Source organism: Hemiscyllium ocellatum, chromosome 7, assembly GCF_020745735.1.
Source record: "Hemiscyllium ocellatum isolate sHemOce1 chromosome 7, sHemOce1.pat.X.cur, whole genome shotgun sequence".
NCBI classification, from domain to species: domain Eukaryota; kingdom Metazoa; phylum Chordata; class Chondrichthyes; order Orectolobiformes; family Hemiscylliidae; genus Hemiscyllium; species Hemiscyllium ocellatum.
In genome coordinates, this window is record NC_083407.1 from 61,964,919 (window position 1) to 61,990,162 (window position 25,244).

The 25,244-nt window shown below is 39.6% G+C and overlaps 1 protein-coding gene across 2 annotated transcripts in view; it reads right to left on the reverse strand.

Moving 5' to 3' along the window:
* Positions 1 to 24,948, reverse strand: part of gorasp2 (golgi reassembly stacking protein 2) — a 40,459-nt gene extending 15,511 nt beyond the window's left edge. The window contains exons 1-5 of one of the 2 annotated variants that reach the window (XM_060827268.1): positions 24,507 to 24,589; positions 9,269 to 9,432; positions 7,666 to 7,746; positions 6,473 to 6,676; positions 430 to 516 (exon numbers count right to left, since the gene is read on the reverse strand). In XM_060827268.1, coding sequence (XP_060683251.1) covers positions 430 to 516; positions 6,473 to 6,616 — 231 coding nt within the window. In that variant the 5' untranslated portion in view covers positions 6,617 to 6,676; positions 7,666 to 7,746; positions 9,269 to 9,432; positions 24,507 to 24,589. Of the gene's footprint in view, positions 1 to 429; positions 517 to 6,472; positions 6,677 to 7,665; positions 7,747 to 9,268; positions 9,433 to 24,506 lie in introns of both variants that reach the window. The other variant, XM_060827267.1, reaches the window with a different exon arrangement.
* Between the last annotated feature and the right edge of the window lie 296 nt (positions 24,949 to 25,244).

Here is a 25,244-nt window from a genome sequence, read left to right on the forward strand (position 1 = left end):
ATAGTTTTTAAGTGCCAAAGAATCTGGAATGCTCAACAAAATAAGAATTACAGCTTCACAATCAAGAGTTCAAAGGTAACTATCAGAATTTATGATAGAAAAGATGAAAAAACTTTAAAACTCCTACTCGTATTTTATGTGGACACTTCATCTGTCAAGTTTAAAAAAAAGAAGCTTGTGTTTATTAACTCAAATTTATATCTTATAAAATTCTCTCGACTGAAAATGAGGATAATTTCAGTTCCAATGTATAATACTGTACAAGTGCAGTTTTTCCAGATGACTATGATATTGTATGCTAGCAGAAAATCATACAATAATCAGAATGCTCAAATTTTGATGATTAGAAATTACTTAGAAGGTAAACATTTTCTTAATTCTACAGGCTTTGTATACTTAATTCAAAACCATATTATCTCTTGTATTTACCTCATTCATGACAGTGTCTGCTCCAATTATATAATCTGTGTGAGGACGAAGACCAGCTAAAGCAGCCGGAGAATTTGGTTCCACTTCCTGATTTTAAAAAAAAACAAGTATATGATAACATTGCTTTATTGTTGTGTGATCATTTCAATTTATATTATTCTTCCAATATTGAACCTAAAAACAGTCACTTCAAAACTCATTAAGCTCTAGAGGACATCTCACCAAAATACATCAACAGTCAGTCCACCTAAACAAGGAATTTGCAGAAACATAACATCGCAATTAAGGTTTTTGTTATGATTGAAACAGTAGGTGTATGCTGGTAATCTAGCCCCACTCCGCCACCAGTTATAACATTAGTATGAGTATGTTGATTCAATCACCAAAACATCCAACTCATCCTGCGCCAGACCTAACATGGCCCAATGTAACCACCCGTCCACAGAACAATTCAGGGCTGTCACTGGACACAGCAAATCACCCTCTGGATTCAATCAGGCCTGCCTCTCCATGATACAACCAAACATCCTCTCCACATCCCCAGAACACCCATCAACACCTTCCCTGCCTGACCAGGTGCAACCTACTTCCCCACGACTGGACCTGACCTCCCACCTTCCCACGCTACTCCACCTATGTGGCCCCTGCCCCATAGCACCACCACCCTCCTACCAGGTCCAATTTCTCCTGCCTAGCCCGACTCACCCTAAATACCACAATCCCTAGCCTGCACCTCCATATTTTCTGCTCTTACTTCCCTCGGTATCTTTGGATGCATCTAATCTTACCTGGTTAACTTATCACCATTAAGTACTGCCAGCCTTTCCAATATGTGTGTATAATCAATTCTTAGGGGGTCCAGTGAGAGAACTAGTTTCTCTTTCACTATGACTTTGACAGCAGGTATAATCTACTTTTTGAATACTTTAGCCATTAACCCCAGTCTCTGTACTTTCATCCCCTTACAGCCTAATCAGCTCCACTGCTCCTTAAAAAAATACAGTGAATATTTATGCATTGTAGAAGACTTTTATATATCTTTTAATGCTGGCTGCCATCGTCTCCTCATGCTCTGTATTTTGTGGATTGATTTCCCATCCTAACATTACATAATCAGCCTGGTTCTCATTTGCATTGTCAAACAGACTCAGATCATACACTTCATGTACCTCCCGTCATTCAAGAAGGTCTGGTTTTGTCTGTCCTACTCTACCCTCTTATAAGAATATATCTCGACTTCACCCAAAATATCAACTCTATAAAAGGTAGCCCATTAATCAATTAGTTTTCCCTGCTAATCTTTGATTCTAATTTCTTCAGGTCTGGCGTCTCACTTCAAGGAAATTGGTCCTTCCCGATCAGATACTTTTACTGGACTTGGCCCTTGCCTTTTTCCATAGGTGGCCTAAGTCTTAGGATCACTGTCCCCAAGTATTGTCCTACTGACACGTGATCCACTTGTTTCTTCTCATTCCCCAGAACCAGATCCATGAATGCCCACCAGCACCCACAGTTATGCAAATTTTCTTGCAAATTTGCTCTACTACTTTTTACTTCTTTCCCATCTAGTCAGTGGCCTTTAGAGGAGGTCCAGATGTAAGGTGAAGTCACCGTAGTGTAGGTATACATCCCTCTCATTTGAGAGACAACTGCTGATGGTTTAACCGGAGGGTCACTACGCCTCAAGGAAGAGGAGAAGGTGAGAAAGAAAACCCTTCAAAAGTAACCTCAACCAGTCCTGGAATTGAATCCAAACTGTTGACATCACTCTGAATTGTAAATCAGCCATCCAAAGAAGCCAAGACACTCCCTGCTCTCCCTCCCTGCTCAGTGCTGGAGCCACTATACAGTTCTGGGGCCACTGTTGTTTGTGACATACAAAAATGATCTGGAAGAGGGCATTGTTGATAAGATCAGCAAGTGTGTAGATGACACTAAGATTGGTGGAGTAGCAGAAAGCAAAGGGAAGTGTTTAAGAATATAGACAGACTGGAGAGTTGGGTGGGGAAGTAGCAGATGAAGTCTAATTCTGGAGCGAATTATATAGTATGCAGAAGAGCCTTGGCAAAAATTGATGAGCAGAAAGACCTGGGAGTTCAGGTCCATTGTACCCTGAGGGTTGCTGCACAGGTGGATAGAGTGGTCAAGGCGGCATATGGTATGTTTGCCTTCATCGGACAGGGCATTGAGTATAAGAGCTGGCAGGTCATGTTAAAATTGTACACGACATTGGTTCGGCTCCATTTAGAATACTGTGTACAGTTCTGGTCGTCAAATTACCAAAAGGATGTGGTCGCTTTGGACAGGGTGCAGAGAAGGTTTACGAGGACATAGCCAACACCTTCAATACCAGGCAATGAAGAGAGGTTGAGGAGGTTAGATTTGTTTTCATTAGAAAAAAGGAGATTGAGGGGGTACTTGGTTGAGGTGTACAAAATCATGAAGGGTATAGACAAGGTAGATAGAGATAAGCTATTTCCCAAGGTGAAGGATTCAATAAAGAGAGGTCACGCTTTCAAAGTGAGAGGTGAAAAGCTTAAGGGGGATACACACGGCAAGTACTTTACACAGAGGGTGGGAGGTGCATGGAACGCATTGCCAGCAGTGGTAGTAGAGGCAGGCACGGTAGATTCATTTAAGATGCATCTGGACAGATGCATGACTAGGTGGGGAGCAGAGGGATACAAATGCTTGGGAATTGGGTGGCAGGTTTAGACAGTAGATTTGGATTGGCTCAGACTTGGAGGACCATAGAAGCTGTTCCTGGGCTGTAAATTTTCTCTGCTCTTTGTCCTATATGTAAAGGCACCTCAAATGTTTCTTAGCTCTAATCAAATAGCTTCTGTCCTTGACACCTCTAGAACATCCTCTTTCTCCAGCACAGGAATATTATCCTCAATCAATACCCCCACACATCCTCCTTATGTTCCGCAAATCCTTTCTAACCAGGAATGTTCAGAATCCATTCCTAAACCTATGCCCACTCTCTTTTGAACCAGGTTTCAATTATTGCCATACCATATTCAAACATGGTTATTGGTATATGCAGCTCACACTTCGTGCATTGTAAATTCAATTTAGGCCTTATTGCAATCCCTTGACCTCAGCCATTACTTACTATTGTTGCTCTAGCATTACTATGTCTTCAAATTCTTTGTGCTTGTTTATCCCCTCGAATGTTAATTTTTGGCTCTGATCACCATTCCTAATAGCACAAGTAAACTACCCTACAAGGACCTTCATTTCCACTCTGTTTACAGCAACCATTCTGGTCTGTCATCTATTCCCATCTCCCACAGAATCGTCTCTGACCTAGGAACCAAAAGAACTCTCTCTTATATTATCTCCTCAGTCCCTATTCATATTTTCTACACTCCTATTTATAGCATTAATAATGTGCGGCACAGGGAGTAATTCAGAGATTGAGCTTTGAGGTGCTGTGTGTTAGTTTCTTTCTGAACTCCCTAATCCAGCCTGTAGGGCCACATCCCTTTTTTTTGTAATTATGCTGTTGGTATCAATATGCTCTACGACCACTAGGTTTATTCAGCAGTACCACTGCCAAATGCTTCACCATCAATATTCTGGCTGTCACAATTGATCAGAGATTTAAGGTTCTGGCCCATAAACAGACATCAGAGATTGAGTGTTCTCTGGCAAATGACTTAACTGGGTCAAAAGCCTTTCAGCACTGCAGGTGTACCTATGTCAGATGGACTTCCATTGTTCAAGGTGGCAGCTCAATACCACCTCCTCAAAGGAATAAGTGAGGAACAACGATGCTAGCTCAGCCCACATCTCATGAAATAAACCTCCCAAATCAAAGAAAACCACAGAAAGATGTAATACAAAGATACTTGAGGGTTCCTGTACATAAGATGCAGAGGGGTGGCACAGTAGCTCAGTGGTTAGCAAGGTTGTCTCATACGCCAGGGACCCAGGTTCAATTCCATCATCAGGCGACTGTCTGTGTGGAGTTTGCACATTCTCCCCATGTCTATATGGGTTTCCTCTGAGTGCTCCTGTTCCCTCGGTATCCAGGGATGAGCAGTTTAGATGGATTAACCATGGGAAATGGAGGGACAGAGTACGGGGATGGATCTGGGCTGGAGCTAGGCAAGATCCTCTTTGGAGGATCGGCATGGATTCGACTGGCTGAATGGCCTGCTTCTACACTGTAGGGATTCTATCATTCTAGAATTCTGTACCTAGCACACAAGTGCAGCAGGTAATCAGGAAAGCTAATGGAACGTTGGCTCTTACTTCTCGGGGTTAGAGTAGGGAAGTTTTACTGCAACTATATAAAGTGCTGGTGTGACCACAATTGCAGCACCGTGAGCAATGCTGGTCCCTTTATCTACAGAAAGATATCATTTCATTGGAGGCAGTTTACAGAGAGTTTGCTGAGATGATTCCTAGTATGGACAGATTGTTGTACGAACAAAGGCTAAACAGGTTGGGACTCTAACTCGAGATGAATGAAGTGATTTCATTTGAGACATATCGGCTTCTTAAGGGGCTCGACAAGATAAATGCTGAGAGGATGCTCCCCCTCATGGGAAACTCTAGGACAACTGGGCGCAGTCTCAAAATAATGGGGCACCAATTTAAGACTGAGATGAAGAGGAATGTTTTCTCTTAGTGGATTGACAGTCTTTGCAGTTCCATGCCACAGAATGCTGTGGGGGCAGAGTCCTTGTGTATATTTAAGGCTGAGATAAATAGATTCTTGATCAGAAGGGGAATCAAGGGTTATGGCAGAAAAACAAGCAAGTGGATATGAGGAATGTTAAATTAGCCATGATCCTGTTGAATGACATAGCAGACTCAAGGGGGCCAATCAGCCTACTTCCGTTCCTATTTCTTATGGTATTATGTTCTAAATCCCCAAAGCCTGTCCACCATCAATTGTAATGCAAAGTGAACTCAAAAGTGTGATAGAATACTCTCCACTTGTCCGGATGAGTTCAGCTTCAAGAATATTTAAGAAACTGTCCAAGACAAAAATAACCAACTTTGCTGAAACCCATGTAAACATTCATCCCCATCCATCACTCAGACTACAGTAGTATGGTGCATAATATGCCTCCACAAGGCAGTCGTTCACCAAGACCTTTAAAAGTGCATCTCCTAAACTCATGACCTCCACTGCTTAGAAGAGCGATGGCAGGAGCACAAGTGGTTAGCAATGCTGCCTCACAACACCAGGACCCGGATTCAATTCCGGCTTTGGGTGACTGTCTGTGTGGGTTTCCACCAGGTGCTCTGGTTTCCTCCCACAGTCCAAAGATAGCAGGTTAGGTGGACTGGCCATGTTAATTTCCCCATAGTGTCCAAAGATGGGCAGACTGTGGATTAAACATAGCAAATGCACAGTTATGGGGATGGGGCAGTGGGTCTGGGTGGGATGCTCTTCAGAGGGTCTGTGCAGACTCAATGGGCCAAATGGCCACACTCTGCACTGTAGGGATTCTATTATTCTATTAAGATTCCATCCAAGTAAGATATCAGCCGAGTTGGAAATATAATTGCTATTTCTTTGTCACTGCTGGGTTAAAAGTCCTAGAATTCCCTTATTAACTACACAGAGAGTTGAACACCATTCAAGAAAATATATCATCACCACCTTCAAAGTTCATTAGGGATGGGCAAAAAGGCCAGTCTTCCCATTGACACCCATATGTCATGAAGATTTCTTTTAAAATCACATTTAACTTGAGATGTAAAATATTTTAATAAGTTTAAAGCACTAAAAGTCACAATATAAACGTACAACTTAATTAAAAATGTTTAAAAAAACTGTTGCTCTCTTTATCCACTGACTAGAAACTAAAGTCTTTAAAATCATTCCCAAATATAATTACTGATACTATTCAGGGAATTACACAAATTTACTTCCATTTTTAAGTAGGATTAGTGTTTTAAATTGCTTTAAAATTAAATTTAAATGTATGTAATTTTGATAGTACTTCATTTTCTAAACAAAATTCAAGCTATTCCTCATAGCCTGCCTCTCTCAACTTCTACAGCAGAATTTACTTACCAACACATGCCACACATTTTCATTAGCTCCCTCAAAGCTGCAGAAGCGAATGCTGACTCCAAGCAAGCCTTGACCTCCCCACATGTTGCTGGGAGTTACTGTAGTTTCTCTTAGTTTGAGTGTCTTGCTGCTGTAGACAACCATTTTAATTGGTTTCTCCACATTGGCCTTCAAAAGTTCTTTTAGAGTATCATTGTCCTGATTCTGAAGTTGAAACACAGGAAATATGCTTCAAATTTACACAGCAAATGTAACATAAATGAAATGATTCTGAAGTTGAACTTCAGACCAAAGTGAAATCATTTATTAGGCATCAATAGTTAGCACCCATAAGTCACACTTTCTTGAAAAATGAGAGGAACAAATTGACAGCGCACACTTGCTGGCATTAAAATACAAGGGGTATTCTATTTGTAAAATTCAGAGTTGTTGGCACAAGGCGCTTTCAACCGTAAATACATTTGCACAGATGTAAGAAACAATTGCCATCATTCACATCTGTAGAAATGTATCGGCCTCACAACTTCACTTGCAAGGATATGCATTGTACACCCTGTCTGAATTGAGCATGTGACCACCATAACAGAGAGCAGCATCCTGACTGAAATAAGAGTAAATTTGATGCTTTCTGGAATAATCTAAGTAAATTACAGATAGCTGATCATTTTGACCATTAGATTTTGTTGTAGTGGTATGCAGGTTTTCTACCAGCAATTAACAAGTTTCTTCAAAAGCTTTTAGGGCAAAAGGAAGTTCAAAAGGCTACCTATTAAAAATTACTACTTTTACTCAATAATTTTCAAACAGAAAGCATCAAAATGTATGTGCGTGGTCACTGTTATAAAGCTAATGCTTTCATCACATATTACACTGACTAATTATTTAGATTCTAGTATTTAAATCTTGTGGATATTAAAAGCCAGATTTAAAATAGAATACTTCCGTGCACATATATACACATTCTAAACTGATAAACATTCTCAGAAAACCTATATGTTAGCACATCAAGTATGGAAATCTCAACAGAAGCAGCATTTAAAAAAAAATTTAGAATCCACTACTTAATTAATTTGACCCGATGAAGTGAATACCACCAATTCTTCAATAAGTCTCTGAAAAAGGCATCGGGATGCAAAATATGAAACAAAAAGATAAAAATTATGGCTCATTCCATAAGAAAATAAACTGCTTACCAATCTAGCATCCCCAATAGAAACAACAAAATCAAAGAAAGGCTCCAAGCCAGCCCTGTGACCAGGGGAATTTTCTTGAACCTGAAAGGAGAAGATAAAGTAATATTTTTAAAATTTTAAATAGTGCTATGAAGCTCCTTGTATTCACTGATGTGGACAACTAAAAAGCATATAAAGATCAAAGTCAAAGTTTGAAATCCACAAGACAAATAAAGGAACAGCAGATCAAATTTCACAAACCATGGTGAAATTCAAACACAACATTAGTAGACCAGTCACTGGTCCCTCTTAACTGCAAGTTCATAACTATAAATAAATAAATAAAGAACACTGAAGAGTGAAATTCATAATCCTGAAACAATAGTACTCAAATGATGAAAACAAAGTCCAAGAATATAATGAATGCCAAGATGTTAATTTCTTCCCCACTGCAAGATCATTACTTGACCCAGAGATATCAATACATACCCAAATTTCTTGAACCCTGAGATCCAGGTGAATACAGACATTGACAAGCAAGTCAAGAAGAATTTAATTTGTTCCTCACTGACCATTTTTTTTCAAGTAAAAAGTTATTCCTTCCTTGCAGAAAAAACACACAAGGCAAAATATTCTTGCCTTTGGCTCAAGAGGAGTTGTGAATTTGGCGCGCACACACACACACACACACAATTTGCTGAAAAGCAATTTTAAACGTCACTATTAAGTCATGGAAAGATAATTGAGAGCATTACCACATCTGCATCTCCATGTTACATTTTTGGTGCTTCCTTTGCAAGTCCGGGGGGGGGGGGGGGGGGGGGGGGGGGAGAAAAAAGATCAATCTTTACAGTAGCAAACCCTCCTATGCTCTTCCAATCCTTGGACAGGTGAGATTGAATGCCAATTATTTTATAATTATTTATACTTCTATTTTTGGAAATATAAATTAAACAGTGCTTATCTATTTATGGTAGCAGATTTCAAATGATTACAATGATTTCAAATTTCAGTCTGGAAATTCCTCTATTCATGTAATGCAAAGCCAACTGATGTTTCTGAATTGTTTAACCTGCAAACTTGGACCAGAACTGCATTCCAAACTTCTAGCTTTCAAGCTAGAACGACAATGAACTAGGACAAAATAGCGACAATTACAGAAATGGTAGCTCCAACTTACTGTATGAAAATGAACTTTAAAAGATATCAGGGCTTTTATCTCAAAAACCTGCCTCAATGTTTTCATCTATTCTGGGATGAAGTTAAAATGAATTCACTTTGCAAACAGCTTCCCAATGATATGACTATAAAGTTTGGTTTTGCCTTGTCTGTTGTAGTTAGTAATCAACATTGTTGTTATACTAACAAAATCAAAATCAGAAACTCCAAATATGTTGTACGTTGAGAGCTGGATGTCTATCAGTTGGACACTGAGCAAGATTTGGATTTTCTTAAATTTCATCAGTGCAGTTTACAAAGATGATCTATTAGAAGCCAACAAGGGACATAGTCAGACAAATGAATTTCAAAGGCACAGTCTTTCCATGGAAGAATGCAAAATAGACTTTAACAGATGCATAAATGAGCAAAAATTCATTTTCCAAATTCCTTACTCAATGCTCACACTTAAATTGCTGGATTGTACTAAAATGCCATGTATGGATTGGCTCCTGGTTTAACTGGCAAGGCTTTTCAGGAAAAGATACCCATTTAGATGATATGGCCACTTCTTTAGAAAATTCCTGGTGAATCATTCTTCTCCAGTGTCTTTGGTTCAAGTGGGACATTCTGCAATGGAGCAAAGGATGAAGGACACAATGATCATGAATATTTCATATGCAGGGCACAGGTGTCAATATTACACAAGAGTTGCAGATGGAAAGAATGGAATAAAGGCATTTATAGCAATCTGGCAGACAATGTGATTTGAGCAGCAATAATAAATGAATGAATCCCAGAAATGCCTGGGGAACTGTTAGTGGCGCTTCAAGTATGAATCAAAATATCATTATACAATGAACTAGTGGTAGTCGTCACCACAGTCCCAGAGGACCAGAGGGCTGCTCTCCAAAATAGAAAGATGATTTGTGATGAATTTAGCCTGAAGGTCACCATGCCTCAAATGAAGAGAGAGTGTGACCTCAAATGGTATTGGAAATTAACTTACACTGTTGATGTCATCCTGCATCACAAACTACCTATCCAGCCAACTGAGCTAACCAATTCCTTGCAATGAAATATACCAAGATGAATAGCAAAGATTTCAAAGCAACATAAGAAACAATTTGAAAGGTGAAAATGATAGTGATTATTCTGAGAAAAGTTTACTAGTCACAAGAAGTTTGATCAAGAAATGAATGCATTAGTCACAGATTCATTCAATAGTGCTATTTGAGATAGTGATGGAGTGGAACAGCTTGATCAAAATACCATTTAGATTCACTCAGTAGTGATGACTGAAGGTAGATCAGGTTTCACTTCCTTCAGGTTTGGGAATAACAACACACAGAAGTCAGTGAAAAGAATGGTGACATAAGCTACTTCATTATTAGTGAAGTAGTATTGAATAAGGGAGCCTTGCTGCTGAGTACCCTTTCAATGGAAAAAAGCTCAAATGAACTGAATTTGATACATAATAAGGCAACTGTTTTTGGCAGGTCAATAAATCTGCAGTTTAACCAGTCAAGGCATTCTTGCATATCCTTTACAAAACTTCTAATCAAAGTCGATAAAGTGTGGCGTTGGAAAAAGTACAGCAAGTCAAGCAGCATTTGAGGATTCAGAGAGTTATGATTCGGGCTTAACCCTTCATCAGGACTAGGGAGGGGTGAGGGTGCTCAGAAATAAATAGGGGAGGTGGGGTGAGGCTGGGGCAAAGGTAGTTGGGATGGCGATAGGTGTCACTACTGCCTGGCAGAAGGGCATCATCAGGCTAAAAAGTTTCAGAAAGTCCAGTGAGCTCCATGTAATTCATAAGACCTTCCAAGATAATCTTCAATTCAGGAAATTTAGCATACTATAAAAATTGCTATAAACAGTGAAAAGGTCTAGATAAGGTTATAGGTTGTGATAGTAAGACAGTAGTTAAAAGAATAAGAACAACAAAGAAGAACGAAATACAATACAGCATAGGAACAGACCCTTCGGTCCTCCAAGCCTGCATCGACATATTTTGCCCTTCCATACTAAAACCGTCTTCATTTACAGAATCCTATCCCTCTATTCCCTTTCTATTCATGTATTCATCCAGGTGTTTTTGAATGCTGCTATTGTGTCTGCTTCTATCACCTCATCTGGCAGCACGTTCCAGGCACTTATCACCCTTTGTGTGAAAACCTTGCCTAACAAATCTCTGAACTTTTTCCAACCCTGCACCTTGAACCTGTGTCCTCAAGTAATTGATCCCTCCACTCTGGGAAAAAGCCTCATTATTTCCACTCTATCCCTACCATTCAATCTTATAAACGTCTATCAGATCGCCCCTCAACCTCCTGCGTTCCAGTAAAAACAAACTGAGTTTATTCAACCTTCCTTCATAGCTAACTCCGCCCCCCACCCCCAAACCAGGCAACATCCTAGTAAACCTTTTCTGCACCCTCTGCAAAGCATTCATATCGTTCTCTTAATGTGGTGACCAAAACTGTACACAATATTCCATGTGTGATCTGACTAAAATTCTATAAAGTTGCAGCATTACTTGCCTATCTTTATATTCAATGTCCCTTCCAATGAGGGAAGCATGCCACAGGCCTTTTTCTTTACTATGTTATCTACCTGCACTGCCACTTTCAGTAATCTGTGGAAGTGCACAGCCAGCTCACTCTGCATATCAATAATCCTAAAGGTTCTGCCATTCACTGTATAATTTCCACCTGTACCTGACATTCCAAAAAGCATCACCTCTGGTTTAAACTCCATCTGCTATTTTTATGCCCATGCCTCCAACATACCTCCATACCCTGCTGTATCCTCTAACTATCCTCCTCACTATCAGCAACTCCACTAACTTTTGTATCATCTGCAAATTTACTAATTAGACCAGCCATATTGTCCTCCGAATTATTTATGCAGATCATGAACAGCAGAGGTCCCAGCACTGATCCCTGTGGAACCCCACTAGTTACAATCCTCCATTCCAAAAAGCATCATTCCACCACTACCCTCTGTCTCCTATGACTAAGCCAGCTCTATATCCATTTTGCCAGGTCACAGTTGATACCATGTGACTTCACCTTTTGTACCAGTCTGCCATGAGGGACCTTGACAAGGCTTTACTGTAGTCCATGCAGACAACATCAATTGCTCTTCCCTGATCAATCATTGTTGTCACCTCCTCAAAAAACTTCAAGTTAGTGAGGCACGACCTCCCCCGCATAAAACCATGTTGTCAATCACTAATAAGTCCATTTGCTTCTAAATGAGTAGTTCTTGTGTCTGAGAATCTTTTCCAATAATTTCCCTACCAACAGCATGAAGGTCATAGGCCTGTAATTTCCTGGATGATCTCTGCTACCCTTCTTAAACAATGGGACAACATTGGCTATTCTCCAGTCCTCTGGGACCTCACCTCTGGCCAAAAAGAATACAAAGATGCCTATCAATGCTTCAGCAATTTGTTCTCTTGTCTCCTTCAATATTCTGGGATAGATCTCATCAGGACCTGGGGACTTATCTACCTTAATACTTTTTAAGACACATAATACTTCTTCCTTTTAAATAGTAACTTGGTTTAGACATCTGACATCCCTTCCCCAAGATCATCCTCCACCAATTCCTTCTCTTTGGTGAATACTGACATAACGTATTCAGTTAGGATCTCATATACCTTGTCTGCCTCACATGGTCTCCCCTCTTTGTCCTTGAGTGGGCCAACCCTTTCCTTGGCTACCCCCTTGGATTCTCATTAATCTTTTAAGCTTATGATTTTTCATGACTCCTCTTAGCTCTTCTAATTCCCTGTTTAAGTTCTTTCCTACTTTCCTTATATACTTCAAGGGCTTTGCCAGTTCTCATCCTCCAAGACCTGGTGTATGCTTTCTTTTTCTTTTTGGTCAAAGTCCTAACATTACTGGTCACCTAAGGTTCACATAATTTGCCATATCTATCCTTCATTCTCACAGGAACGTGCCACACATGAACACTTATCAACTCCCACATCCAATGTGGATTTACCCTCAAACACCTGCGCCTAATGAAAATTCTCCACCCCTCCCAATATTGTTGTAGTTCGCCTTCCCCCAATTTAACACCTTCACCCGAGGACTGCTGTTATCCTGATCCATGAGTATCTTAAAGCTCACGGTATTATGATCTCAAACAATACAGTTGTTGAAATATTATGGTCCTCTCATCTCAATTGATAGGGATTTCTTACAAACTTTAGTACCCAATAAGTTACAAAATGGCACATTTCCCGAACTTTCTATACTCACATGCTTAACTGCTATGACAAACAAGATATGTGTTGAATAGTGACGAGAAGGTATGATAGTGATACTCACTCCAGGATTGTTGAACCCAAAGGACTTCAGTGACTTGTAAATCAGAAGGACCAAGTGAATGAAAGGTGATAACCAATGGAGAGAGAGCAGGGAAAGTTACTAGTATGCTCAAATATCAACTAAACGTTAAAGATATTGGGCAAGTGGCAAGATCATGGACAAGCAAACTGAGGTAAAATAGCAGAAAGGAAGAAAATATAGCAAAAGCTCTCATTGTGGATCGGGGGAGACTCTTGGGCTAGGAAACATTCATATAGTGGCGACAGAACTTTTCACCAAAGGAGGATGTGATCCTGTAATATTAGCTCACAAGACATGGGACAACAACAGATCACAGCTTGACTTCATTGAGCAACAGAACAAGAACAACCTAGAAAAGCTGCTAGTAGTTGAGGCTGTTCAGATTATGAAATTTTGATGGCTGTCATCAATTAATAAAGAGACAAAATGAAAAGCATGAGATAGTTGCAGGGAACTGTGAGTCTATTTTGAAAAGTCAGGTAATATTTCATCCAGATGATAAGGTTGGCTATGCATGAAACCATCCTTCTGATGGGAAATACAAAACTAAAATAAAACTAGTACCTCAAGAGCTTTGAAGGAACTTGGCCATCAAGATACAAGAAGATTCCCATAGGGCAAGAAAAATAATCTTGAACACTGTTTTGTCAATCTTTGTAGGAACATAGATTGATCAATGCAAACAGTGCATAACGAGAACAGAATGTTTTTAAAAATAAAAAAGTGATGTATTTTTAAAACCACCTTGCCAGATTACTTTCAATAATTATTTATTGTTTGGTTATGCCTTTGGTTAGCAAATGGGGAGTTAACTGCAGATGTTGGAGAACTGAAACAAACAAAAATAGAAATTGCTGGGAAATGCTGTACCATTTAATTATTGTCAACGTAAGACACTGGTGTAATTTGTTCTGTGAACACACATCAGTGTGTTAAGCCGAGGGAATGCTGGAGGTTTAATTTTATGGCACAGGCTAACAAATACCAAGCTGGGAAAAAAACTTTTCTTTTAAAAAACATCTTGCTGTAAACTGTAAAGAACTTTGATGTGGAACAGTTTTTTTTAGTTTTATAGTAGAATTATGTCTGAAAAGAATTAACTAACAATTGTTTTAAATGAGAAATGGCTAATATAATTTTTATAAAACAAACTTTGGAATTCACTTCTGCAATTAGTTATGTAGTAATTTTGAATGTATACATGTAATGATTGAAAGTATTAGCATATAGCTTCAGTTTTAATGTACAGGTAGTCTCAACGCATTGATTTTGCTACATACTCTGCACAAATCTTTATGTTGGAGCAACTTGTATATCTTTTGCTGTTTTTAATTAACTTGGTAGTCACTGAAGTCACAAGCAGACAGGCACTAGAATTCTCCATAATATTTAGATGATCACTGTACCTTGGTAGTGCCTCCTTAACTTAAAAACTTTACAGAATCCACTAACAGGGAAAAGCTACAGGGAGTCATACAATCATAGAGACGTACAACCCTTTGGTCCAACTCGACCATGCCAAACAGATATCTTAAATTAATCTAGTCTCATCTACCAGCATTTGGCCCCTATCACTGTAAACCATTCCTACGCATTTACCCAGCCAGGTGCCTTTTGCATGTTATAGTACCACCAGCCTGCATCACCTCCTCTGACAGTTCATTTCATACACGCACACCCACTGCGTGTAAAAGCTGCCCCTTATATATCATGCTCTTCTCCCGTTAAACATATGCCCTCACCTGGGAAAATAAGACCTTGGCTATTCACCCTGTCCACATCCCTCATGATTTTATAAATCCCTGTACGGTCACCCCTCAGCCTCTGACACTCTGGGGAAAATAGCCCCAACCTATTCAGTCTCTTCCCTACTACTCAAACCCTCCAATCACAGCAACATCCTTGCAAATCTCTTCAGAGCCCTTACGTTTTTCACAATAGACAATAGGTGCAGAAGTAGGCCATTCTGCCCTTCGAGCCAGCACCACCATTCATTATGATCATGGCTGATTATCCTCAATCAGTATCCTGTTCCTGCCTTATCCCCATAACCCTTGATTCCACTATCCTTAAGAGCTCTATCTCTTTCTTGAAACAAAATCGTTCCTGTAGCAGGGAGATGAGAATCACTCACAGTATTCCAAAAGTGGTCTAATGTCCTGTAGAACCACAAAATGACATCCCAACTCCTATACTCAGTGCACTGACCAATAAAGGCAAGGGTATCAAACAGCTTCTTCACTACCCTGTCTACCTGCGACTCTACTTTAAAGGAACTATTAACCTGAATTCCATGGTCACTTTGCTCAGCAACACTCCTGAGGAGCTTAGTGTATAAGCCCTGCCCTGGTTTTCCTTACCAAAATGCAACACCTCACAATTATCTAAACCGAATTCCACCTGCCACTCCTTGGCCCCCTGGCCCATCTGAACAAGGTCCCGCTGTACTCTCAACATAACCTTCTTCACTATCCACACCACCGCCAATTTTGGGTGTCATCTGCAAACTTACTAACCATACCTCTTATATTCAGGATGTTCCCATAAATGACTGATATCTGAGGGAACCAGTCAGAAGACAAAGAAAGTGATATAGAGTAGATGACCCTCACCCTTAAAAAAACCAATCAGGAAGTGGGCATACACTGTCCAGTCAATCCACGATTGATTACGAGTTGTTAAACCTTCTTAAGCCATTACTTGAAATGCCTCTGATTCCACTCAGGAGTGACGGCTGATAAGCCATTATCTTTGCTGAACTGGCATGCAGAAAGACAGGAGAATTTTAGTCATAAAATAAAAAACATATGCCCAGTCAGCCAGAAATCACAAGTTGATGTACCAAACTAACTCAAGTATTGTTATTCTGTATTTATTGTGATAAACTTAAATTCTGTGAAACTTGTGAAAGATACCTGCACAGTTATTTTTGGCTAGTCAAGGTGAATAAGGTTTTTAATTAGCTCTGGAGAAAGTGAGGACTGCGAATGCTCGAGTATTAGAGTCGAGAGTGTGTTGCTGGAAAAGCACAGCAGGTCAGGAAGCATCCGAGGAGCAGGAGAATCGACACTTTGGGCATAAGGCCTTCATCAGGAATGAGCCTCAGGATGCTGCCTGACCTGCTGTATTTTTCTGGTACCAGACTCCTACTTTTGATTCGCTCTGTCAATTCAGTCTATAATCGTAATTGTCTTATTACTCAAATTTAACTGCACTCTCCATATCTTACAGCCTAAAAAGGATAGCAATGTAAAATAAAGCCCAAAATATTTACAGAGAGATACATGAGTATTCATGAATGATTTACAGTTTCAAAAGGTACGCATTTCTCCAATAAAAACGAAAGTTCCAAAGAAGAGTCATTGGAGTTGAAACGTTAGCATCTGTGGAGAGAGAAACAGAGTCATCAGATCTGCTGAGTTTCTCCAGTACTTTGAGATTAATTCAAGGACTGCCTTGTACTCAATTGAAAACAGATCCAACCAACTTCTGCTGGTATCACAAAAGGGAAAAACGTTGATAATTTCTATGAATTTTGTTATAATTCATTTTTTATAATTTATTTATAAGATTAAAGGAGAGTTTAGGATTAGAAAACAAATTTTAAAATCTTCAGATGCAGATTTCAATACAATAGGTCTGAAATAAGCTTGCATCAATAATTTTATTGAGAAAGTATTATTTGCCTGCTGATACATTATGTTGTCATAGAAAGACAATCTTCTATTTAGAGAAGCAACAGAGCAGTTAAGAATTTTGGTTGGACCGTTGAATTGACAACCTCACCCAAAAGGTCCATTTGCCAGTTTGATCTATAGGAATCAAGTACAGTTGTGAAACAAGATAAAACACAATGTTTTGAGGGAAAACATTGAAACGATTAAATACAGCGAAAAATATAGACAAACTTTCAGCATTTGGGGACCCAGAGGACATCAGATTAGTTGTTCGCAGTGACGTTTCTCACCTTCTGGATGTCTATCAGGGTATAGCTTATTTTATAATATTCTTGGTGGATGAAATTTAAAAATGTCATTTGGCCTGGGAAGCTAAGAAAAAGAACTGATTTTAAGGAACTAAGCACTGGAAACACTGGCACCAGTAGAATATAGGATGGAGGTTCTATTTAACAAATATTTTAATGAAATTCAAAACAAGGCATGGTCTGAAAATAATTTGCCATTGAATGTTATACAGATAATTGTTCCCTGTGGGATTGCATCACTCAACAAAATACATAAACTGATAAAAGGTTAACAACTGAGCTTTCTAGTGTTAAAAATGATAGAAAGGAAATCTCTAAATAAAATAAGTTAACGCACGACTTTTGTCCAACATTACTGGATTTCTAGACTAAGAAATGCTGGCACCAATAATCTAGTGGAGGTCCCAGAAGAGGAACACCTTGTATTAAAATGAGATGCACAGAATATGGAAAACTTACTTTGAATAGTTCGTGTTATAAAATTTCAAGTTTAAAAAAAAGGAATCTATTAATGGTCATTAATTGTCTTATAAAGGCTAAGAATGTACATTGATTAAGTACTTGAGCACAGAAGAAGATAGATTTATGGGCCACTGGGTCCTGGTTTGGTGAGAAGTCAGACATTTGTAATACTGCATTCTGTAAATAAATCTAGTACTAAATAAAAGATTGGTATCTGATTCCAGAAAAAGTGAACATGATAAGAGTAATCCATCAGGAATGAAGACAGCTTACAAATCAGGCTAGTGATTTTTTTTACATTATGATATCCATGGCAATCGCCACAACCTTTGTAAACTCTATGACAAGTGCTATTTCTTCAAAATTAGAGATTAAAGAAGGGTAACAGGCTACTAAAACAAAATTGATTAGATGTACCTTAAAGTAAAACCCAAGCACGAGAAATTTGTGCAATGCTATTGATTAGGCTCAAGCTTAAATTGCCAAAAAACAACACTTAAAGGGCTTATGCTCGAAACGTCGAATTCTCTATTCCTGAGATGCTGCCTAACCTGCTGTGCTTTGACCAGCAACACATTTGCAGACTTAACCACTGCTATCAATGTTAACATACCTCTGTACCAACAAAGGTATACATTTCAGCAGAAATCAGATGTTCATTCAGCCAGCTTGATTTTCTCAATCCAATAGTCATCATTTTTGGCCATTATATCTCGTAACAAATCACTAACTTCAGTCAAAAGGTGTCATACAAAATCCTCATGACAGATTACTGCACGAGCTTTTCCTTGTATTTTTCAAAAGTAAAATGTTTTGTGCTCATTGCTGTGAAGGATGTCAATGCTCTTAAAACTGAACATTTTTACAGTCTAGCATTCATTCCCAGCAAGGCTGAGCACAGGTAGATGGAGCCCTCTTCATTCTTCTTGGAAACTATTCCTCAAACTCAACAATACATTTTTACTAAAAGATTCGAGTTTTATTTTAAATAGGGTCTTAATAGTATGAATTATAATTTAAATAAAAAAGTTTCAGAACTGATTAAGTTTCAAAGCCAAGAACAACTTGAAGGCTCCCCTTTCACTTCACAATTGGTGGCCATGACATTAACATGCCTAGGGCCAATCTTGTGAATATTTTCTACACTCTACAAATGCCTTCAAATCTCTTCACAAGTATAGCATTCAGAAATGGAAGCAATGTTCCAGTTGAGGCTACACCGATGTTTGATACAGGTTTAACATAACTTCTTTGCTTTTATACTTTATGGTCCTATTGATAGAGATGCTAATTGCTTTCTTAAATGTTCTCTCAGCCTGTCCTGCCACTTTCAACTGCAAATGTGTTGCTGGTCAAAGCACAGCAGGTTAGGCAGCATCTCAGGAATAGAGACTTTCAATGCCTTATGCACATTTACATCTAGATTCCTGACCCATAGACTGCAATCAGAGAGAATAGACAACATCATCCTTTCCACAATAATACTCAACACCGACACCCTGCAAGGCTATTTACTCAGCCCATTATACCTGTATAGCCAAATGTCACCCTAACCTCATCTATAAATTCACTGACAATACCACCATTGTAGGCCAGATCTTAAACAATGTCTCTTATCTGTATTCTGTTTTGTCAGAGTGCTTGATGGCATGGTGTAAAGATATCAACCTCTCCCTCAACATCAGCAAAACAAAAGAGCTGGTTAATGACTTCAGGAAGCAAAGTGAAAGACATGCCCCATCAATATCAATGGATCTGAGGTGAAGATGGGCCGACAGCAGAGTTCTTAGGACTGACAATCACCAATAATCTGTCCTGGTCCACCCACGTCAAGAAAGCACAACACTGACTCTACTTCCTTATGAGGATGCAGAAATTCAGTATGTCAATAAAGACTCTTACCAACTTTTAGAGACGCACCAGAAAAAGTTAGCAAGTTAGGAGGTTTGTAGCTCAGGTTGAGGTTCTGGATGTAAGTTTGCTCGCTCAGCTGGAAAGTTTTATTTCAGACATTTCTTCACCATACTAGTCGTCATCAGAGAGCCACCAGTGTTGTGGCCGGCTTTCTATTTATGTGTTTAGATTTCCTTGGGCTGGTGATGCCACTTCCTGTGGTAATGCCATTCCCTGTGTTGGTGATGTCATTTCCCATTTTTTTTTCCCCTCAGAGGTTGATGGATGGATGGGATCCCAATTGGTGTGCTTGTTCATAGAGTTCCGGTTAGAATGCCATGCTTCTAGGAATTCTTGTGCATGTCTCTGTTTGGCATGTCCTAAGATGGATGTGTTGACCCAGGCAAAGTGGTGTCCTTCCTCATCTATATGTAAGGATACTAGTGATAGCGAATCTTTTTGTGGCTAGTTGATACTCATGTATCCTGGTGGCTAGTTTTCTGCCTGGTTGTCCAATGTAGTGTTCTTGCAAGGTATTTTGTAAATGGCGTTCGTTTTGCTTGTTGTCTGTATACGGTCTTTCAAGTTCATTAGCTGCAGTTTTAGTGTGTTGGGGGTTTGTGAGCTACCATGATGCCAAGAAGTCTGAGTAGTTTGCCAGTCATTTCCAAGATGTCTTTGATGTAGGGGAAGAGTAGCTAGGGTTTCTGGATGCATTTTGACTGCTTGTTTGGGTTTGTTGCTGGGAAATTGGCAGACTGTGTTCATTGGATACCTGTTCTTTTTGAATACGCTGTATAAGTGGTTTTCTTCTGCTCTTCATAGTTCCTTGGTACTGCAGTGTGTGGTGGCTCATTGAATTAATGTTCTAATGCAGCTCCGTTTGTAGGTGTTGAGATGATATAGAAGCAATCATCTGTTTACTTCTGTATTCACACCTTATAGATCATCTCGCACTTCTCTGCAATAAATTTCATCTGTCACTTGGTTATCTATTCAACCGATTGGTCTACATTCCTTTGAAGTTTAACATTATCCTCTTCTCAGTTCACAATGCTTCCAAGCTTCGTACAATCAGTAATTTTTGAAATTGTGCTCTGTGTACCAAAGCTTCGGTCATATGTATCTCAGGAACAACATTCCTTTTAAGCTCTGACATTCTTTGAATGGCAACTGGTATCGGCCTCGGAGGCCCATGCAGCCAGGAAAGAAATTAGAGAGAACATTGACCAGGAAGGATAAAGATTCCAATAGCACCTTTGGGGAGTCTCCACATAAACCTTCCTCTTGTCTGAAAAATATTATTTTAAATGTTACACTCTGTTTCCTGTTATTCAGCCAATTCTGTATCTATGTTACAACTGTCCCTTTTATTCCACAGAGTACAAGTTTGTCCACAACAAGTCTGTTGTGCATCTGGAAGTCTATATACACTACATCAACAGAACAACCCTTAGCAAACTTCCATTATCTCATCAAAAAACTGCAAGATAGTCTAAAAGATTTTCCCTCTAGTCATGATAGCTTCCTTTAATTGTCTTGCAGTTACCCAAGTGATTATTAAATTTGTCTCAATCTATTGTTTCTAGATGTTTCACCACCAGCACGGTTAAAGTGACTGATTCTATTTGCCAAGCTTACCTTTGTATGCTTTTTTTGAACAACAGTAATAACTGTAGCTCTCCAGACCCCTGGTATCATTCCCAAATCTAAAGATTCAAAAAGAATGGCAAGTTTCTCCTCAATTTTCATTCTCACTTGCATCAGTATCCCTAGATGTGCCCCATTCGGTGCTGTTTCCTTATTAACTTTAAGTACATATAGAGGTAAAAACAATGACTGCAGATGCTGGAAACCACATTCTGGATTAGTGGTGCTGGAAGAGCACAGCAGTTCAGGCAGCATCCAAAGTGCAGCGAAATCGACGTTTCAGGCAAAAGCCCTTCATCAGGAATAAGCACATATAGTCTATCCTAATTTCCTCAAATTCAAACCAATCATGTCTCTGAATAATCCCATTTTTCACTGTAACCTGTACAGCATCCTACTCCTTAGAAAATAAAAATGGAAAATATTCATTTAATGTTTTAGCAACATCCTTTGTGTAAACCTGGCTTTTGGATCCATCTGCTTTTCAGCTTCAGCCATCTTTCTACTGCCCACTTTATGGTTTATCTTTCAACTAAAAGATGATTTTTGGATTCCATATTTTGTTAGCTGCCATTCTCTATCATTTGCTTAGTTGTTTTTCTCAATTCTTCCCTGAATCTTTTATATTCAGCCTTGTTCTCGGTTGCTTTGTGCACCTAACAGCTATCATAAGCAGGCATTATCTTCTTAATTGTAAATTTCTATTATTTTTATCATCCAGGATCTCTGGATTTGTTTGAAGTTAAAAATCACACAACATCAGTTTATAGTCCAACAGGTTTAATTGGAAGCATACTGTGCTTCGCTCCGAAAGCTAGTGTGGTTCCAATTAAACTTGCTGGACTATAACCTGGTGTTGTGTGGTTTTTAACTTTGTATACCCCAGTCCAACACTGGCATCTCCAAATCATGGATTTGTTTGCCCTGCATTGCCCTTTCATGGGAATAAAATTTGCACCAAACTCACTTTTCTCTCAAAGCAGTCCATTTTCAAACACAGTTTTGCCTATCAACCGGTCACTCCAGTTGATCTGGGCCAGATCTACTCTAAACCCACTGATGTTAGCTTTTCTCTCCATAAATTATTCTCACTCTGGATTACTCCTGGTACTCCTTTCGTGAAAACTTAAGCCCCAAGATAAAATGATCACTGCTTTGCTACTTATGCTCGACCTCTTTTCCAAGAACCAGAATTATCAGTGCCTTCTTTCTCATTCTACAGTATTTTATTTCCAGTACAAAGTTTTCTTGAATTTTTGCCCCTCTCTGCCCCTTATTATTCAAAACTACATCTGGACAAATAAAGTTTCCCATTATAACCACTTTATAATTCTTACAATACCTGCAATTGTGTTCCTCCTCCAACTTTCCCACTAAGACTAAACCAAGATTAGAGTGGTGCTGGAAAAGCACAGCAGGTCAGGCAGCATCTGAAGGGCTTTTGGCCAAACATCGATTTTCCTGTTCCTCAGATGCTGCCTAACCTGCTGTGTTTTTCCGCCACCACTCTAATCTTGACTCTAATCTCCAGCTTCTGCAGTACCCACTTCTGCCTAAGACTATACCAAGTAATGTGACTGTACGATATTTTGTTTCTAAGCTCTGACCAAATAGATTATTTCTCTGATCCCTCTGCAGCGTCATTGTGAATACTACTTCCATTTCCGTGTTCCTATTTTTCATGAACCTTTTGTATCAAGAAATAATGGTCAGGCATGCCCTCCTTTGGGCCAGGTAATTTATTTCCAAATGACAATCTACACCTGTACAAATCAATTTTTACCACATCATATATTTACATACTATTTATACACAGGAATTAATTAGTCTCCACAACTTTCTCCAGTCCTCTGCACTTTTCTTAATTCTTTCCCTACTAAATGGATCCATTCCTTTCTGCCTAGTAGTATAAATTTACAAACTTTATTCATCTTTACTACATCTAAAAGCTGGTGCTCTCTCCACAACAAAATCCACAAATTTAGTTTCCCCAAAGCTTTCAGAAATGCACTCATGAATCTCTCAAAAAGGACCATGCTCTCAGACCATGTTGATATGCAACCCATCCCTTTTCAACAGATGCTTTCTTCCCAAAACAGGTCCCAACATCTCCAGAACCCAAAGCCTCCCTCAATCACCATTTTTCAAGCCATACATTGAGCTTTGCTACCTTCTTCTACTCTTGCTAGTGTATGGCACTGTGAATAAAATGAGAGACTACTCTCTTTGAAGTCCACCATTTTGACTTCCTCCTAAACTCCTGAAAAGAGTCGTGTCAAATATTTCATCACAAATTTGCAATTAATCACACTGCAGGATAAACTTAAGCGCGAAAAAATATATAATCAATAAAACTAATAACTAGATAAGTACAACTATGATCCAATTATTTTTAAACTTATTTGATATTTGAACTGAACATTGTACATTACAGATTTTCAACCTAAACACAGAAACATTGGTGTAGGCCAATAAAGGGAAGAGGGTGCAATGTGGTGTAATGTAATACAGAGTGCATGGATAGCACTAAAACCAGCAAGATGAATGAGCTACAAACCCGAAATTCCAGGCAGGTTAATGAGGTAATTTGTAAGGCCCTGCAGTTGCCTTGTATACAAGTTCAACGTATACACGGTCGAGATATCATTACAACAAAACAAATTCAGCACAGCCACATTCCAAAACTTATTGATGTGAATTTTTTAAGCAAAAATAAACACAGCCAAATTAATTTGTCAATAGTTTATGAAATACATTAAAGTATCTTGTTATACCAAGATTTGGACAATTAATTCAAAGAAACTGCCTGTACTTTCTCTGCAGATGCAAAATTTGTTTTTGTTTCATGGCAAGAGATGAGAATCCATAGACCAACAACAGACTCACACCCAAAATATTCATGTCCACTCTGAGGGTGAGGTCCACAAATAATAATAATAATAATAAAACAGTTTAATTGCAGAAAGCTGAGTTAATTTTCAAAATGCTGAACACATTAGGATTGCTACTTGTGTTTAAGGAAGGTCTCACCGACGTTATTCTGTACTGGGGAGGGGAAAGGTTGAGGCTCTAACTACGGGCCACAACAAGGGTGTCCTGAGACAGCTCGCAGACGGCGCTATAATAATTCAGACCTTTTTAATTCAACAGCTAAAGGCTCTGATAGAGACACCCTCCCTGCCATTGTGAGTGAATCCATCTTTAGCTGGGAGGTTACTGAACCACGCTGGCCGCAGGAGTAGGCCTCGTCCCAATCCCCGGCTTTGCCTACGGACTCAGGGCGGTAAGGGGCTTTCCGTTCGGTCAGCGCAACAGGAGCCGCACCGGCACTCAGCAAACAGGTTACATACTCGGAGAACATGGTATCCCTCGCTGCCTCCGCCGGGTATTTCCACACTCTGAGAGCCCCCCATTACCAGCCGGACTCAGGAGGCGAAGTTTTCACACGAAGATCCGGATCCGCTCCGGCTCAATACGTGGCAAAGACAGCATTCTGGGAAAGGGCCGACACGTCAGGAACCGGGGCCTGACCCTCAACTTACCCAGGCTGTCCCTGTCTGTACTGACACTGCCTGTACTGTTCCTGTCTGTACTGATCCTGATCCTGTCTGTACTGAACTGACCCTGACCCTCACTGTACTGAACCGACCCTGTCTGTACTGAACTGATCCTGATCCTGTTTGTCCTGTACTGACCCTCTCTGTACTGAACTGACCCTGTCTGTACTGTACTGATCCTGATCCTGTCTGTACTATACTGACCCTGTCTGTACTGAACTGACCCTGACCCTCTCTGTACTGTACTGACCCTATCTTTACTGAACTGACCCTGTCTGTACTGAACTGACCCTGACCCTGTCTGTACTGAACTTGCCCTGTCTGTAGTGAACTGATCCTGACTCTCTCTGTACTGTACTGACCCTGTCTGTACTGAACTGACTGTCTCTATACTGAACTCCCGAACTACATTCCAACCAACACCTCCATCGCCCCTCCCCCAAGTCCTTCCTCCCTACCTTTTATCTTAGCCTGCTTGGCTACTCTCTCTCATTCCTGATGAAGGGCTTATGCTCGAAACGTCGAATTCTC